General features: G+C 38.2%; 1 protein-coding gene across 2 annotated transcripts in view; it reads left to right on the top strand.

Annotated features, from left to right (window-relative positions):
* The window catches only part of NEDD4L (NEDD4 like E3 ubiquitin protein ligase), a 284,464-nt gene that overhangs the window by 221,586 nt on the left and 43,541 nt on the right, over nt 1-19,337 (top strand). For both annotated transcript variants that reach the window (XM_063295785.1, XM_063295784.1), the window contains 7 exons: nt 1,989-2,121; nt 3,609-3,785; nt 8,077-8,151; nt 11,005-11,064; nt 14,652-14,783; nt 15,926-16,045; nt 18,877-19,077. In XM_063295785.1, coding sequence (XP_063151855.1) covers nt 1,989-2,121; nt 3,609-3,785; nt 8,077-8,151; nt 11,005-11,064; nt 14,652-14,783; nt 15,926-16,045; nt 18,877-19,077 — 898 coding nt within the window. The remainder of the gene's footprint in view (nt 1-1,988; nt 2,122-3,608; nt 3,786-8,076; nt 8,152-11,004; nt 11,065-14,651; nt 14,784-15,925; nt 16,046-18,876; nt 19,078-19,337) is intronic.

Raw genomic sequence — 19,337 nt, 5'->3', positions numbered from 1 at the left:
TATTAGTTGCACTGGTCAGTATGGCAGGGGAAGTTGATTTATGAAACTCAAGGTTGTGGCATTTAAATACAAAATGGCAATTGAAATATAGGATTCTTAATACCAAATGATAGAATTGTGATATGGAATATATTTAATGGTAGAGTTTTCTTCCTTGAAAGGACATTTGAATTACAAGCTAGTTTAACTGTACCTTTGTTCCCTCTAGCCCAATGTGATTGATTGCAGCCTTCCCCAACCGAGTGGCCTCCATTTGTTTTTTTTATCTCCAACGCTCAGTATTCCTGATCATTGACCATACTAGCCTGTATTATGGGAATTGTAGTCAAAAATATTTGTGGGGCATCACATTGGTAATCATAGAATTACAGAATGTAAGGGCAGGGCCACAACTAGGGTCTGTGTCACCAGGGGCAAACATGGATTCCACACCCATTTTGGCGCCCCCCCCCCAGCACTCATTTTGGTGCACACCCCCAGCATGGCACCCGGGGCACATGCCCCGCTTGCCCCCCCCCCCCTAGTTGTGGCCCTGTGTAAGGGTTGGAAGAGACCTTGGTCATCATCTATTCCAAATTACTGCCACTGGCCATCTAGCCTCTGTAAACATCTCCAGCAAAGGAGAATCCACTGTCTCTTGAGGTACTCTGTTACATCGCTGAACAGCTGTCATCATTAGGGTATTTCCTTGATATCCAACCAAAATTGTTCCCTTGTAATTGAAATCCATTGTTTCTTTTTCCTGTCTTCTGGACCAGATTTGAAAAATTTTGCCCCATCTTCTAGATGACAGCCTTTTAGAAGGTTATAGACAACTGTCATGTCTCCTTATAGTCTTCTCTTCTCCAGGCTAAACATGCCCAGGACCTCCAAACATTTATCATAAGTTTTTCTTTCCAAGACCCTGATCATCTTGGTTCCTCTCCTCTGGATGCCTTCTACTTTAAGAGCATCTTCCCTAAAATATAGTGGCCAGAATTGGATACAGTATTCTAGGTACAGTCAGACCAGTGCAGAAAAGAGAGGAATTAGACTTTTCTTGAACTGTTTCTATACTCTGATAGTGGTTTTATATGGGCAGTGGTTTTATGTAGTTTTTCTGTGAGAACTTTTAATTAGGAATGCCAGGAACTGAACTGGGAAATTTATGCACAGACAGCATGTTGCCTGACAGTGATCCGTGGATCCTTCTTAAAGCTACATTTCCCTTTATTTATTCAGTTGGAGAAAGATATAATATGATATTGAAACCTATTGTGTCCAAATTTTGTTTAAGCTATATCTATAACTGTGCTCATTCAGTACACAAATATGTGTTTGTGATTGTAGGGTTATATTTTTACCTTCAACCTCTATTGTTTCCTATTCCACTACACCATCCACCTACCCAGTAAATCTTAGGGGAAAATGAGAAACTCCCAGAAAATAGCTCATGAGATTTCTATTTCACATGCAGAACCAGTTATTATTAAAGATATAGTGGTAAGTTAAACATTCACTAAAACCAATTTTCCTCAAAAATCAAAGAGAAAATAAGCAATGGAGCATGAGTTAAGCTTCCCTTGAATCATAGGGATGCATAACAAACACAGTTGTATCAACAAGGCAATAGGATTATATTAAATGCCATATCATATGTATTCTACCATCTTGGACATGGACCTTGTTCTTAATTGTTGCTGCTGTGATTATTGAAATTTGCCTTTAATCAAGCTAATAGCTTGAGACTACAAGCTTTTATTTGCTTTGAAGGACAGACTGATCATTATTTAATTTAACTTGCCAGAGACTCTGAGAAATAATTTATCATTTGTCTCCTTTGTTAATAAGTCCCAGACGCAGTAGAGATTTGATAGGCTGTGACATTTTAGTGGGTGAATGTGTGTGCGCGCGTGCGTGCACGTGCTTGTGGTAACTTAGATGTATTTCAACTCATGATGTCTTTCTTCCTTCTGACGCATAACTCTTTCACCAATCTAACATTTCAGGGATGTGGCTTCTGAATCTGACAACAACATCAGGCAGATAAATCAAGAGGCTGCCCACCGACGGTTTCGATCAAGGCGGCACATTAGTGAGGATTTGGATCCTGAACCTTTGGAGAGTGGAGATGTCCCTGAAGTATGTGCTGGATTTTTAATGGATTCTTCAGTAGCTTTACTCAACTGAGGTTTTTTTATTTGTTTATTTATTTACTTGTTAAAATTTCTGTATCACCCTAATTTCTCATGACTCAGGGCAGACTGATCCTTTAAAATAGCTTAATTTGGAGTTGTCATTTCCAAGCAAAAAGGCAGGGCTGAAAAACACAGTTAAAGAGGGTTAAAGAACAGGCATATTGAAATAATGTAGATGTTTGCTCTCCAGTCATGTTTCTCTGATAATTAATGATATTTGGGCTAAAAAGAAAAATTAACTGGGATTCACCGATTGATTGAAATTTGTGTATGCCACTGTACTCCAAAATGAATCCAGGGAGTTCCCATATTAACAACACAAAAGCAGTAAAGCTGCTAAAATCACTATCTGTGCCAGGGTTTCTCAACCATGGTTCTGTGGAACCCTAGGGTTCCGCGAAAGGTCACTAGCTGTTCCGTGGGAGATCACAATTTATTTAAAAAATTATTTCAAATTTGGGCAACTTCACATTAAAGAGGTACGTTTCATTCTTCATTTTTAGTTTAGGAACTGTTAATGCATATCTACAGGCCCACACATGAAACAAATACAATAATTTTGTAACTTCTGGCCTATATGCAGGGGTTCCCTGAGGCCTGGAAAATATTTCAAGGGTTCCTCTAGGGTCAAAAGGTTAAGAAAGGCTGATCTATGCTATCAAAGATAAAATACAATAAAACATTAAACTGCCAGTCAGTGCCTCCCAACAACAGGTTACATATCAGCCCCAGCCCAAAGTCCTGCAGAAAAATAGTTTTATGTTTGCAACAGTAAACTACCTGAACAAAGGGTTTGAGTTTCTGAATTAGACTCTGCTAAAGACTACTGTAGTAGATGCTCTTTCTGCAGGATAAAGGGAAATTATAGGTAATGAATTGTATAAGTCTGTGGAGTATTTAATAGCCATTAAAGTGTGTATTTTCTAGGTCACCTGTTATCCCCCACTCCTCAGAAGTTTAAATACTTCTGTGATCCACCACCAGGCCATAAACGTAAGGGGGGGGATATCTCACAGCTGCCTTGGTTTCCACCTGTGGGGGATGGAAAGGAAGACCATGGCAGACTTCCAATCCTTTGTAAGAACCCTGGTTTTTGCTACTTGCTAGCTTTATTTTTGCTCCCTATATCAGTATTTCTCAACCTTAGCAATTTTAAGATGTGTGAACTTCAACTCCCAGAATTCCCAGCGAGCATGCATTCTGAGAGTTAAAATCCATACATCTTAAAGTTGCCAAGGTTGAGAAACACTGCCTTACGTAATACTCACAGTACAGCATATAGAGAACCAAAGTTGATTGTCAGATGTTAATCGTGTTCTAAATCTTAAAGGTATATATGGGATTGTTTTAGGTTCAGATGGTAGCCAAGCAAATTGTAGGGAAGATGGTTTCTTTGGCCTATTCACTGTTGGTGCACTTTCTTTTTCTCAGCCTTGGGAAACCATTTCTGAAGAAGTGAACACAACTGGTGATTCCTTAAGCCTGTCCTTGCCACCCCCACCTGCTTCCCCTGTCTCTCGGACCAGCCCTCAGGAGTTCTCTGAGGAATTGAACAGAAGACTTCAGATCACTCCTGACTCAAATGGGGAACAACTCTCTTCTATGATTGTAAGGGACTTGAACACTTCTTTTACTGCTCTTCTAACATGCTTACTCTGATTTGTAGAACTTACTTCAGGGTCAATGCAACCAATAATGTTGTGTGTGCATGGGGCTTCAGGCTACAAGGGTGTGTGTGTGTTCCTCTTAGTTTAATTAAAATTATTGGACCATTCTACAATACATCACGGTTGTGATGCGATGCATACTTACCTGGGGGCAAATTCCAATGAATTCAATTGTTCAGCTAAACCAGTGTTTCTCAACCTTGGCAACTTTAAGATGTGTGGTTTTCAACACCCAGAATTCTCTAGCCAGCATGCATGCTGTCTGGGGAATTCTGGGAGTTGAAGTCCAACATCTTAAAGTTGTCAAGGTTGAGAAACACTGAGCTAAGCCAGTAACTGAAAGCAAGTTGACCTGAACTTAGTGAGCCTACTTTTGAGTAAAGACCATAACTGAGTAACAATATTTATGCTATTATTTGTGTCTTGTAACTTCATTTGAAAGAGATGTTTATTCTTAAATGTGATGTCAGCAAACTGGACTAACAAAGTAGAGATTCTCTGAATGCTTCATTGAGATTAGTAAATAAATAAATACCAGGTGGAATTTTCTTTTCTAATTTATTTTTAAAAGCTATGCCCGTATAGTAATTTTAACAGAATCTATTTTCATATGTAAATATGGCAAAAGGATATAACTGGATAATTTATACTAAAACCTGTGTATTGGGATGTTAGTACATCAAAAGCACTTTTGCCTGCTCCCTTAACTCAGCAATTGCATTAATGGGGTAGGATGAATATCATCTGGCTGGTAGTATCAGTGAATGTAAGATTCCTATCCTATAAAGGAAGGCAAACAGTTTTAATCAGCAATTGTTATATACAAAATTGCCGTATATAAATTTAACAGGACACCTTATCAGTTTGCCTTTTAATGTTCAGGTAATAAGAAACCAAAATATGGAAAATATATATTTTTTCATAACCAAAGTGGGAAAAAATAAAACTAGACAGGGTCTCTACAAAATTAAATATTATGAAACAACAAAAATACACAATCCATACTAAAGAAGAAAAATTATATTAAAAAGGTGTATAAAAAGTTAATACAGATAGAGTTGAAGAAAATAAAAACATTACTCAAAATGACATTTGTGTTGATAGGCGTAATCTATCAGGAAAACATGGATTAATATCAATAATAAATAGTGTCCATGTATGATTAAGCCTGTTCTTTATAATAGGATTTATTTAAAAAAAATTGTTGAGTTAGTGCTTTTCCCAGTGTCATTTTGACACTGTGGATTACCACCGAGCCAATGATAATGTGCCTTCCTTGTTCAATCTTTAGTAAAAACAAATCTAGCTATTAATAATCTAAGTTGAATTAATTTCTTAATTTTGTGTACCTTAGGAAATACTTTAGTTTTGCGTTGTTTTGTGTACTTTGGGAAATACAAAGAACTGTCATACTACAGGATTCCCTTTAAAATGGTTTTGGGAAATGTTCTCAATTTCATCCACAACTTTTAATCAAAAACTTTGGGCATTGCCACCAAAACTTGCTTATGATCTCAGTCTAAAAAGATTTAGATTAATATAATGCAGTGTCATGGGCAGATAATGCTACCAGTGAATTATTAGTCTAGTCTAATCATTTCAAAATCATTTCTTGATGATTTGCTGAAATGTCTTTAAAATAAATTCTTAAGCATTCTTAAGAATTTTAAAGGAGAGCAAAATTCCATGAAGTTTGCTCTCCTTTAAAATCTAATCCTGGTATCAAAGTTTTCAAGACTTTTGAGATATAAATTCTTTATACAAAATTGATGAAAGTTCCTTATGATTAAAAAATAATAATCATGCCACTATTCAAATAATTTATGATTTATGAAGAATAGACTCTGCTTAATCTGAACGACATTGGAATTTGCTTCTGTTCTTTCTGTGATAAACATTAAATGGAGCCAATTTTTCCTTGCATTTGAATAGTGAAATGAAAATATGTTTCTATCTTAACCAAGCTTGTAATGATGGTTGTGATTATGGGTTTATAACAGTTTTGACTAATGGAGAGTCAAGAGCAAATTCAATTTTTACCTGTTAACCATTTTGTTTAGCTTTCCAATAATATGAATTGTTTCAACTGAAATCTATCAAAATAAATTTGACATTCCTAATCTCCATTTTGCTTTTGTTGATGTTGCGTTGTGCCCCTATTAATGTGAAAAAAAATCTGTGTACTCTCTGAAGGCTTATTTCTGCTTTTTCCTAAGAATATTCTTCATTTAAGTCCTTTTACGCAACAGAGGTCAGTCTCACATTTTATCTGGCTGTCAAGCCAAGCCCTCAACAAATATAGATATTAAGTTCAAAGAAAAAATTCAATAAAAGACTGCTTTGTTGTTAAGCAGGCTGTGAAGTCCTGCATAAATGGATATTCCTATGCATGAGTCCATTAAAAAAAATTGGAGATAGAATTTAGAAGATGCTTTCAATGAACCTTTTCTAATACAGTTATATGTACTATATGCTTGGGGATCCATATAACACATTTCTCATAAATTATTATGATTGATGTAAATTTTCCTGAAATGTGTAAATCACTTACAGACTGTCTTCCTGATCAAGTGAATGCTGTGAGTGCCAGACAAAGCAAACCAGACTGATAAATCTGTTGTGTTTTTGACTGACATGTAGCCTGTCTGTACAATCATCATTGCATCATTACCATTATTTACAAGTAGGCTTCATCTTCTCTAAAAGAGCTGGATAAAAAATAATTCAGATTCTCCTTAAACCGCAAGGAGCAATTTTGACCCTAGTTAATGTAACAAAGCATTCATAGCTATTTTCTCTCTTGGTTGTTTCTTAGAAATGCTTGTCTTTCCAGCATTGTTAACCCTACCAATAGGGAAGAATTGTGTTGGCTTTAGGAGCTTTACTTGAAAGGGAATAGGAAGGGAATTAAGGTCCAATAATTAATTCCTAAACTAAAAACAGTATACATGTATGACCCAGGCAAAAGCAGGGCTTTTTTTTCCTCTCTCTTATCAACCAGGAAGTAGCAGGTATTCTGATTCTTCTAGACACCTGGTTATATAGGTGCTTTAATACCAATATATCCAGTTTTACAGTAAGGAAAGGGTTTAAGATGTTTATTTTTTTATCAAATTTTGCCACCACCCATCTCCCCCCAAAGGGGGGACTCTGGGCAGTTTACAGCCAGGATAAAACATTAAAATACCATAAAAATATAAATACAAATATATACAAACAAATACAATATGAAATCCAGATGACAAAGCTAGTTGGAAAATCGCTCACATATATCTAAGAGGCCATGCAGGGCACTAACCATCTCCAGGAGTGGTTACTCCCCCTCCCGCCCCAAGCAAGGTGGCAAAACCAGGATTTTAGTTGTTTACGAAAAGCCGCAAGAGATGGAATCTACCTTATCTCTGGGGGAAGAATATTCCAAAGGGCGGATGCCACTGCAGAGAAGGCGTGCTTCCTGGACCCCACCAGATGGAACTTTCTTACAGATGTTATCAGTACTGCAGCACTTTCGGCAATAAGTAATCATTCTGTATTGTTCTGAAAATTGTTCCTTTGTAAATGGATTTATTAGATATATAATTTAAGTGTTCCATTGTGAAAAATAGGAGGATTGCTGTTACTAGTAAGAAAACAGAAGACTGTCATGAAAAAGTATTTTAAGTTATTTATTTATTGTAGGTTTTTTCTAGTAGAATACTCTTGAAAGACAAATATTCTTTCTGCAATCTTGCAAGAATCTTTTCAGAAGATGCTTCATAAGATTTTAAGTTTTTCTCTGGACCATCCTGAGAAAACTCACAATTGTTCCCCAAATAATAAATGGAAGTGTTGAAGATGAAATAAAGTTGTTTTTTTTAAAAAATTCACTCATGAACAGCTTTATTTATTTTGTCCTATCAATTGTCTGTCCAGGATTGAGGAAACTAAATTTCCAGTAATGGTACTATTATCTTCTTGTCCATGCTGACTCCTTCCAATACTATATTAATTTATGCAATTTTTTAAAACTATACATACATACATACATACATACATACATACATACATACATAAATACATACATATTTCTGGCATTTAAAATTGAATTCATGGTTTTTGTTCATGAAATGGAAAGTAAGATTTCTGGCAATCAAATCGAGTGGCTGAAAGAAGGGTAAAGTAAATATATGGTGCCAAGGGAAATGGTGGTCACAATGTAAATAAAATAATCCTTTCTGTTTTCTGTATTCCAGCAAAGAGATCCTTCTGCAAGGTTGCGATCTTGTAGTGTAACTGATGCAGTTGCTGATCAGTCCCATTTATCGCTGGTAAGTAGGAGTTTCTTATTTCTTGTTTTTTTTAGGAATCTTCAAGAATGCATTTGTGTTACCAACTTCCGTTTTAAACGTGTTTGGCTGCATGGTATTTTTTTGCTTTGAATATTATTTCAGTTTCACCCATATTAATGCCTACTTCCCTAGTGCAAAATGGCATAGAATCGAGGTTCTGGAAAAGAGAGGTTAATGAAAAGGAAGCTTAACTTCAGTAAATACATAGCAAAAATGTTCTTTGTACTGTCTGGAGAAGTCATTTTTGTGACTGAAGTATCATCACTTTGATACATGGGCTTAGAGGTTCTCAACCATCCTTGGAATTTAGGGCTGGTGTTTTTCCATTTGGGTGGTGATTTGATATATAATTCAGAGTGTCACAGTGTACTTGAGTTCTGAGATGCATGGGTATATCTCTTTCCTTATTACAATAGATGTATTTCCATGTGTGTAATTTTTTTTTTAAAGTTGCCCTCGAGTTGAGCTCCAGCTCCTGGTGGCTACCTGAACCCAACCATCTACTTTTCTTGTCTGCTAGAAGGAGGGACTCTTAGGATGGCTCTTAAGAGGGAAAGGTATCAAGAGATTAGAAGTACTGTTAAGAGAGTTTATAAGGAAAGGGGAGATTGATATGAGAGTCTGCAAACAGGCAGAAAGATGAGAGCATCTCATTTCTAAAGAACAGCACTAAATGTTGCAATCTTCTATTTTCTGCCAAACATATTGTACAATATACATATTATTTATTGATAAGGGACTGAAACCATTTAAACATGATATTTAAAAAAATCTTATGTACTCCACAATGCTTTTTTTTTCTTTGTTATTTAAAGAATTGTTTTAAATTGTTGATCTATCTGAAAGTTCCTTTGCTTTTCTCCTTCTAAAATAAACACCAGTTATTGTACTTTACTCCCCCTGAGTTTGGAGGTACCATACTTTATTTTGGGGACTAGATTTTTTTCCCCAGGTCATATAATTGCAGGATGGGCATATTTTAGAGAATGTCCCTCTCCCCCCATACATAACCATCATTTTGAAAATACAAAATAAAATACATTCTTGCTTACTAGGAGAAAATCATATCTGCAAATGAGCCCAATTGAACAGCTTGCTTGTGTCATTTTTGCAAGAGTCCATTTGCAAATCCATTCTTTCCTGTTGCCTTTTTATTTAGGGATGTATTTAAGATGTGCGTGTCACCCTTGAAAACAGTTTTTCCACTCTAGTTATTTTTTAAAAAAGAAAACCATATGAAATGTCAGTATATGTATTTTGAAAGTATTTTATTTATTTATATTTCAAATTTCTGTCACCTCCCATCTCCCCCAAAGGGAGACTCTGGGCAGTTTACAACAAAATAAACCAATTAAAACCGTAGGACATAAATTACAATACAAACCATCATTATAAATAGATAAATATAAGATCCATGTGGCAAAAAGCTCTCATTCAATAGGGAGGGCACTATGGCGCCATCCCAAGCAAGGCAGCAGAACCAGGTTTTCAAATTCTTCCGGAAGAATAAAGATAACTATTTTATCAAGAAATAGTCATTGCTATGTGTATTTTATCCTGAAATACATATTTTTTATATGTTTTTGGTAACTTTGGAATCCAGAGCTACGATAAAATATAACAATAACAATAGTGTAATCCATGAGTTAGCTTAGACCAGCCATTTCAACATGATTTGCAACTCCATCAATCCTATTCATTGTTGTTCATGCTAATTGGGTCTGATATATGTTGCAGTCCAACATCTGAAGCAGACCAGATGTTGTCCTAGATAGAAAAGATAAGGCCGGTTCACTTCAAATATGGACTAAACAAATATTTACACATCCCTCTTTCTGAGCAAACTTGAATAACTCTCTGCTACATGTCAGTCTTGGGTAACTGCAAATTAGATCTCTGGCTTATACCTCTTGATTACGTGATCTGTTGTAGTCTTCAATAAATCCTCTCTCACTGTAACCCATATGAAAATTATCCTGCAATACGCTCTGTTCAGTTACTCTGTTCTTGTTTCTACGAGGATGTATTCTACAAACACAAATTTCACGCTAACCTTTGGCAGATTTTGTGGGCAAGAATATACTCTTAATTATTTTAATCTGGGATTCCTGTATGTGATTGAACTGTAACAAACTGCCAGCATTTTTCTCCTTTTAGCAGCTAAGGTTTTTGCTCTGCTCTTCTGCACTCTATTAAGATTTTTTCTGGTAAAATCATCAGCATCAGCTTCTTTCTTTTCAGCTTGACTCTCCTGAAACCTATGCATTTGTTGTGGCCAAATCAAACCTGCTTCATTTAATTGTTCACACTTCCCTTGTAGGTATTATCTTTGTATCCCCTCCAGGGGAAAAAAATTAATGATCTTTAACACATTGCCTTCTTCTTTCTGGTGCCTACATCTATATTGGGTCTGTGGCTCTCAGCATACCCTCCCAGGATGGTGGCAAGCAATTCTGTAATTTGCAGTCTCAACAAATCTGGTGGGTCCTAGCGTGTAATGGACATGAATGATGTGACTAAAAGCATATATATAACATCTATTTCTAGAATTGACCTTATTTGCTGCTGTTATCTCTGGTGTAAAATGAAGACAGAAATGTTTATCAAGCTGCCATTATTTCAAATTAGTAAGTTGTGAAAGATACAATACTGTACAAATAAGTAATACTTTCACTTCATTATAATGTCAGATAGGTTCTTTCCTTCCTTGTGAAGTTAATGCAGTGCTTTACCCAAATGTAAAAGGAGAGCTTTTTCTTCTCTTTCCTGAAGATAGTGAACAATATATGACATGATCATCCCTTAACTATAACAATTATTATTATTTAACAGCCAAGTGGCCCATCTAGGAGAGTTCGTTCTTCCACTGTCACTGGGGGTGAAGAGTCAACGGTAATAATACTTTTATCCAGCCAAATATATATCCTCCTCCTCTGTCATTCTGATCTCTCTCCTTTTCTTTTTCCTTTGTTGTAAGCATATCAGTCTTTCAGGTATGAGTGTCAGGGATAGGTGGGGCAAGTGACAAAACATATGGGATGTCATAATGAAAATACTTCCATCAGACGTTGGAGGGCATGTGGGCAGGTACAGATTTGCATGGTGACATCACCTCACACCTCTTGTCAGTTTGGCCTTGTGGTGTGTTGGAGATGCCTCCGCTTTTAGATTGTGAGTGTGCGCAGTTCAGTTTTGGAAGTTTATCTGCATGTGCAACTCTGCAGATACCACACTTACGTACCTCAGTAGTAAAATAAAGTGCTTCTTCCCACCGTTCACCCAACTTGAGGATCTCCTGTAATTGTTCAGCTACTTCAGCCAACACTCTTGTTATGGAAACATCCTCAGCATCTAATTTGTTACTTCCCATGGCGTTACTTATGTTCTCCTCCCTGCCCCTAACTGTGGCATTTTGAAAGTTGATTAAAACGTTGCTTCCCAATTCCTTCTTATACTGAAGGAGAAATAGCTGAAAAGCAAGCAGTCGTCTGTGTGTGCATACATGCAGAAAAATTAGAGGTGGAGTAGAACTTACTCCCCACAATCTGTAGGTTATATTAATGAGCAAGTAATTATCCCATCTCTGACTTCTGTGTAGTGGGGATGCACCTGTGTGAGCTTTTCTCATTGGAATCATGCAGAGAATATTGCAATGTAGGAATGGATAATTACAACATAAATGGGAATGTCAATTTCTAGATAACAGAAAGGCATAGAAAATTCCTAAAACAAATTTGGAAGAAATCTACTTGGCCTGTACGGGTGAAATTGTGCAAAGCATTTAAAAGAGGTGGTTTGCAACATGTATTAGCGCAAACCAAGCACCTTTCTTTGAATTGTTAAGCCAGCCAGGTTCCTTGCCACAGGCACAACTGCCTGTTGTGGATTGTCTGAACTTACCTGTGCATGCAAGCAGATCCCTCAGTGCTTCTGGGGGATCAGCAGCAAAGCGAAATGGCTTTGCATGCACACACGTGTGGAGGCAAACATGAACTTCTTTCCAAGTAACCATATGGGCCACACACACACACACACACACGACGGCTTTAATTATTTGGAGAGAGATGCTTCATTTGTGTTTGCAGGTGTTGGAAACCACCTCCTGCAAATGCTTTGCACAGCCTATTTCCCAGACTCCAAACCTATAAATCAAACGACTGGAAAAATCCAAAACGTGTCCACAGGTAAGACACAAACAGCCAACACAAGTAACCAGAATTAATTCCAGTTGTTAGCAGTGGTTGTTCTTCAGGAATATAGATGCCAAGAAGAGAGGGAGGCAGTTTTCTCATTATCTATGATTGCTTATAAATTGGAGGATAAAGGAGGAGTAATGATAATAGGAGGAACCAGGAGAAATGTCTTGTTATTAAAATGTAGCTTTACTGTTTTTACTCTTTGTATACCATGGGTTGGGGGAAAAACATTCTATGAAAAGTCTCTTATTTTAATAGCAAATAATTATTTTATTCCAAGAGGCCTTGTTTCTCTTCTCTACTAATCGGTTTATTGAGGCCTTATCAACATTTAAAACTATAGATTTTGAAATGTCAGCTAAATCTAGACAATTTTCCTGCATAGAATATTTTTGACTTTGCAGCTGCTATGCATTGTTATCTGAGACAGTTGGATGAATCAACTGTGGATCAATTTACAGTGAGTTAGAGTAGCACCCATCAGAGAAGGGAGGGCTTACCTGCACAGAAAGAAGGTTCTAAATTTACCAAATTTATGCTGATGTTAGAATCTGGGGTAAAAATTATAGCTCAAGTTGAGGGAGAAATAGAAAATAATCAGGAAGAACCACTAGAGCGTCCTGTGGCCTCAGAACATTCCAGGAATCCTTTGCCATCTGCAAAAAATGAATATTAGGGGTTTTTTCAAGTCAAGGGAACCATTTTTAGAACAAAAGCCTATGCATAAAAATGAGGTGCCACCCGAGAATAAAGTTTGTTTGGCTTTAAAATTGATTTTACACACTCTGGCATTGTTCTATTATTGTACTTGATGTCACTGAGTAACCCGTTTTCCTGGCTTTTTCATCTCAGGCCTATGCAATGATCCTTATTCTCATTTAAAAAGAATTCCATGTTTTTAGGAACCAGGAAATATTTCTCCTTAGCTACTTTTTTAAAAGTTTTTTAAAAATGTTTCTTTTCATTCCAGCAAATATATGTCAGAGCATCACCATGTAAAAATGGTAAATTTTGTTTGTTTTGTGTCTGGAGACATTATTTCAAGATGTTTTTCCTTCCGTAGAAAGATCCCAAACTTTAATAATCTGCTTGGCCTGCTATTATTTTATAGCAGTTACTCTTTGAATCAGAGAGTAATAGAATCAGTATGTCAAAATTGCAAACATTTAAAATCAGAGAAGGAAGAAAGGATAGTATCTTTTTATAACCTTTTATAATCTACACAAGTAACCATGTTTTAGCTTGCTGCAGCAAAAACTACAAGCATTCTTTGGTACTTGTAAAGATTGTCTAGCTTCAATCAAAAGCTTTCCCTGGCTCCTGTCTGTTTAATTAACTTCTAAAAAACAAAAAATGTATCATGCACACATGCATATGTGCTCATGAAATATGTACCCATCTCTGAGTGCATACAAATACAGAGCTGCATGCAATGATGCATGTTTACGTGGTTGATTGTTCTTGTCCAGGCAGAATCTCATGGAGGTATCTTATTTGTCAGTCTTAAGAATGACCAGGTTTTCAATATTCCAGTTATTTCTGGGTTCAGTATGCAAACTCAGAGGCAACATATTGCAGGATGAGAATCCCCGATTCCAACGTTGATCATTACAGGACAGTTCTTCCTAATGGAAGCTTTTAATTACATCAAAGTGCAGCTCAAAGGGAATGCAGCTATTAGCAGGAAGTTTTAAAGAAAATGCTCAGGTTCTCAGAAATTTCATATATTAAGCAATCTAATGAGCCTGTCATTTTAGTTATGAACTAACATCTTTGAAATGAAGTCTACTCAGCTTGTGACCCAGCCAAAGGCATTTATAGTAAACCACTAGGGACCATTTCTGTCTGATTGGTACCATTTTAGTGAAGGAAATGAAGTCAATTTTTCATCATTTAAAGTATAAATGCTTTTCTAACCATCTTTGTTCTCAGTCCTCCTAGTAGTTGTGCATTGATTATGTTCAGGCTTTTTATATTCTTCCGCTGTTTTGATTGTCTACCTTTAATGAACAGATCTCATCTTCAGCAAAGATAAAATCGCAGTCACCCCTGTCAGACTGGATAGCTTTTATAGCTTCTGTACATTTCAGTGCCTTGCTCTTTACTTGTGAATTTACTAACCTTGCTTTTGGGAATGGACCTGAATCTTTATTTTCCTGAAAGTGACACTTTTAAGGAAGGGATCTGCCGACACATATCTCTCAGTTATTCTGTTGCAAATACTGATTGTAAGAATGACCAACTGCCACAAATTAACACTATGGTAATTTCTTGCATAAACAGCCATCAGTGGCCTATGTTCATACTACACCGGGCTTACCTTCAGGCTGGGAAGAGAGGAAAGATACTAAGGGACGTACTTATTATGTCAATCATAACAATCGCACTACAACTTGGACTCGGCCTATCATGCAGGTATGGACTTCTTCTCCAGCAAAGCAGTTGGACCTTGATAATCATTTGCAGCTTTTTCAGATTTCAGGATGAAAGCTATGTGGGAGGACAGTTTCTGGTGAAATAATTATCTCTCAGTGAAAAGATGTGCATTAGCTATGGCAGAATCTGCTGTGGCATGGGCCAGTGCCAGATTCCATGTACATCAAACTTTGGAAGATCTGCACTGTAACGCAGGCCCACCCTTGACATCCACATTTGTGATAAGGGGGGAAATTGGCCAATGGAAGACTGTGTTCTGACTTACAACTGGATGATTAAAAGCAGATTTATCTTTTCCTGCTTAACTTCAATGAAACTCTAGTTGTCAGCTTGCAGTGAGTGAAATTGCAATTTCCAGGGGCTGTAACATAGTTAATTGCAATTAAGAAACTAGGAGCTAACTCCAAACTGCACACACCCCTTGGAGTAAACCCACTCCTTAATTACAGTTTAGCAGCATTAAACATGAGGTCAAATTAAGCAGGATTTTCTGATAAATCTCCAACTAATCCTTTTCAAATCTTGATTTAAACTTATTCCTTCTTGTATTTCCTTGGCTATCTGCAATTAACATCAATTCCAGGGAACTTCTTAAGGCGTATAGTTCATCAGTCAAGAAATAAAGTGAAATAAAATGTAGATGATTTATCCAGGAAAATGGAAGGGTGCAAGGGCTAGTAAATTTAGTATAGAGGAAGCTGCTGAAAACAGATTACATAAATATGCAGGAACCTACACCGATAAAAGGAATTTATAGGTAACAGTACATAACGGGAGGTCTTTCCAGATCTTGATTTATAGACCAGAGATGGCTTCAAGCACAAGGTCATGAATGAGTTTCTAGATAGAAGCTTCTGTGACACATGCAGAAGTCAATAGTTATTCACCTCTAATTTGAGAAAACACTCATTCAAAAATGCCCCTAAAATAAGCATATTGGGATGCATATAGAAGTTTATAGTATGTTTCCTACGTTGGAATGCTTTATTGAAAGCAGGAGTGGTTGGGTGGGTGTGTTAATAATGATTTGTCCAGTTTGGACATACTTTATTATACCATAGTTTAGTTTTCAGTAAAGGAGGTCATAACTTGTAGCTAACTTGTGTTTGCCTCTGATATAGCTTGCTGAAGATGGTGCTTCTGGGTCAGCATCAAACAGTAACAACCATCTAAGCGAGCCTCAGATAAGACGGCCTCGTAGCCTCAGTTCTCCCACAGTTACATTATCTGCACCACTTGAGGTGAGAAGTTCTCTCCCCCAAACCAGGCTTGTTTGCCTCCTGGATTTTCATTCTTCCCATCTCATTAATTCTCTTCACCATTTCTGCTCTCCAGCCAGCTGTACAATGTCTTGTTTGCACCTCAGTCATGTTTGTACTTGTCTTCATTTTGTAATATTACCCTTGCTTATTCTGACCAGTTTTCCACATTTAACAATTTAAGATTGGATTGCTTTTCCAGCTGATTATCTCCCTTCACCCTTAGTTTGTTCATCTTCCAATAGGTAATGTGCTCCTTCGAGTATTCCTTCACATCTTGTAAGCTCATTGTATTAGAAATGTTCTTCACATTTCAGTGCTTTATGTGTGTATTTCAGTTTTGAGTTTCATGTTTCATATCTGATGTTTTATACTTTCAATATACTTGCTTTATTTCCATTGGCTTGATAAGCTAGGGCTTGATTTCTGGTGCCTTTATGATGCAACCCCTGTGGAATAGTGTTCCCCCTGAGGATGGCATGGCCCCAGTCCTGTTGTACTTTCATAAAGCTGTAAAAACCTGGCTCTTCTCACATCCACTTGGTAGGGTGTAGCAATGAGGCCCCTCATGGTGGTTGATGTGGAATGTTTGTTTAACTGCCCTTCCCCAAGGGGAAAGGTACTGACTTTGGTCCCTTTTTCCTTTTGAATTTGATGTTCTAATCTCATGCTGTAAAACGCCTAGAATCACTTCATGGTTGAGGTGGCATGCAAGTTGATTAGTTGGTTGGTTGATTGATAAATCCATCCATCTCAGGAATTACTGGATTGTTTGGTTCCCTTCTCTGAGCTTCCCACGCACTTCCATGGCTTGCATTTTGCATAGCTGCAGAATCCTCCTGGTGGAGGTTGGGTGAGAGAGAGAAGGAGAGAAAGAGAGATTTCTTTGTTTTAGAAAAGTCATTTATCCCACCCCTTTGGTAGAGCAGATGATCTTATGATTTCTTTGTTATCTCGTATGCAACAAAAAGGGACTCTTCAAACTGGAAAAATTGTATTAAAGTGGCAAATACAGTTCAACATAAGCACATGTGAAGAGATGCATATAGAAGGTGAGGGGAATCCAAATTTCATGTGATGGCATTTGAGCTGGTGATGACCAGCAAGGAAAAGGGATCTTGACTTCTAGTGGAAAACTTGGCAGGGCTTAAACCCAGTTATATTTTTAAGAATGTGATGAGAATCATTGATAAAGGGATAAAAATTGAAATGCTTTTATAAATATATGATGCAACTAGACTCAGGATATTGTATGCAAGACTGGTCATCAACCTCAAAAGAAGATTCAGGTATCCTCACTTAACAACCCTAATTTGGACCAGAATTTCCATCGCTAAGCGAAGCAGTTGTTAGGCAAAACATCATGTGACCACACCACTTAGTGATGGCAGTTCCGGTAATCCCAGTGGTCCCAGCTGCAATTGTTAGCCGAGGACCACATCATCACTAGGCAAGGACCTCACACTTCTGCCCTGCCATGCTTGCCTCTGCTTCAACTCCCCACGACCTATCGCCCCCCATCTCTGCCCCTTTGCTGTCCTGCACATTGCCGCGGCTGCCTATCCCTGCTGCTCCCCACCGCCTCCAGCTGATCTTCAACAACTTCTTCCTCCCAAGCAGCATCAGGGAGGCCTGCGTGGTGTCCGGGAGGCCTTGCAAAGGGCCAGCAGCTGCCTCAGCCGGGCATGCCTCATTAGTCGTGGGAGGAAGAAGATGGTGGTCAGCTGGGGGTGGCAGGGGTAGGTGGTGGTGGAGTGCAGGGCAGCCAAAAGGGCAGAGGTGGGAGGGAGTTGACATGTACGCAGCTGTCATAAATGCAGGTCGGCTGCTAAGTGCCTGCATTTTGATTATGTGACCGCAGGGGTGCTGTAACGGCCATCACTTCGAGGACTGGTTGTAACTACCATTTGTTCAGCACCGTCGTAACTTTGAATGGTCGCTGAACTAATGGTTGTTAAGCAAGGACTACCTCAGATAGAGCTCAGAGTAATAGTGCCTCATATGTGAAGCAAAATAATGATTGTTGGAAGCAGGCAGAGGTTGAAATCTCTCCAGGCACCATGTACTAGATCTTCTCTTACACTGAGAAGACCTCCATGCTCAGGCAGGGCAGGCCATGGGGCCCCTGCACTCAAGGCACCATCAGGACCAGTGCTGGGGCCAAGGCCAGGACCTGCTCTTACCCATTTGACTGCTCCCATTGTCTCCTTGTTAGGCTGTAGGCTGAAAAGAGATCACACCTCCATGCCCAGATGCCCAGGCTGTCATAGTCTTGCTCCCTCACCCTTCCAGGGTCCTCAGATGGAAGGACTCTCCATACATGGGGTGGGGTGGCAGCATCTGCAAGCCCAGCACAAGGCAATGGCCTTGGATCAGGTCTGATAGGAATGGAGTGTGCAGGTGCTTCTGGCTGGAGCATCAACACCAGCCCATGACCATGGGCTTCCCAGGACCTGTTCTGCAGAGACAGCAGCTTCACTGTCTCCTAGAGACAGATACATCAGAAGTACAGGCAGAAGAGTGCAACTTTTGTCACTGGGTGTATCAAGACTTCATGTTCAGTCCTGTGACAAGCCCACTTCTTGGACTGGGAGGAGTGGTCTAATTACTGGGACTAAAACCTACCTAGCTTAAAAGAAATAATATGTTGTGCACACTCATGACAATGTAATTAGTTCTTTTCCAGGCACTGCAATGGTGGAGACATCTTCCATTGTTTTGGTTTTGGATCTGAGTAGGTCATGGTACTGATTGTCATTCATACTACACTCCAAAGTGATAGCTGTAATTCTTAAAATTTCTCTTTTCTTTAGGGACTTCTCAAGGACTCTCCTGTGCGAAGAGCTGTGAAGGACACCCTTTCCAATCCACAGTCTCCTCAGCCATCTCCATATAATTCTCCAAAACCACAGCATAAATTGACACAAAGCTTCTTACCTCCTGGCTGGGAGATGCGAATAGCACCTAATGGCAGACCCTTTTTCATTGATCACAACACCAAGACCACTACATGGGTAAGATGAACTTTCACCTCTTGGGTATGTGTGTGATCAGGGAAGGGTGGGATAAGGGAAGGGTGAAACACTGCATCCAAATAATTGTTCAGTAGAGGACAATCCAAAGATTGGGTCCACACAATTATTAGACAACTTATTTATTCTTTAAATGTAATTCCACTTAGTAAAGGTTGTTGTTGTTGTTTTGCTACTTAAGGTTGTATTTTTTTTCAGTTTGCTAGTTTTTGTTTTCTGGTAACAAGTTTCAACAATGTTTC

Source organism: Candoia aspera, chromosome 2 (assembly GCF_035149785.1).
Source record: "Candoia aspera isolate rCanAsp1 chromosome 2, rCanAsp1.hap2, whole genome shotgun sequence".
Classification (NCBI taxonomy): domain Eukaryota; kingdom Metazoa; phylum Chordata; class Lepidosauria; order Squamata; family Boidae; genus Candoia; species Candoia aspera.
The sequence above is the reverse complement of the archived record's forward strand: the minus strand, read 5'-3'. Positions and strand labels throughout refer to the sequence as shown.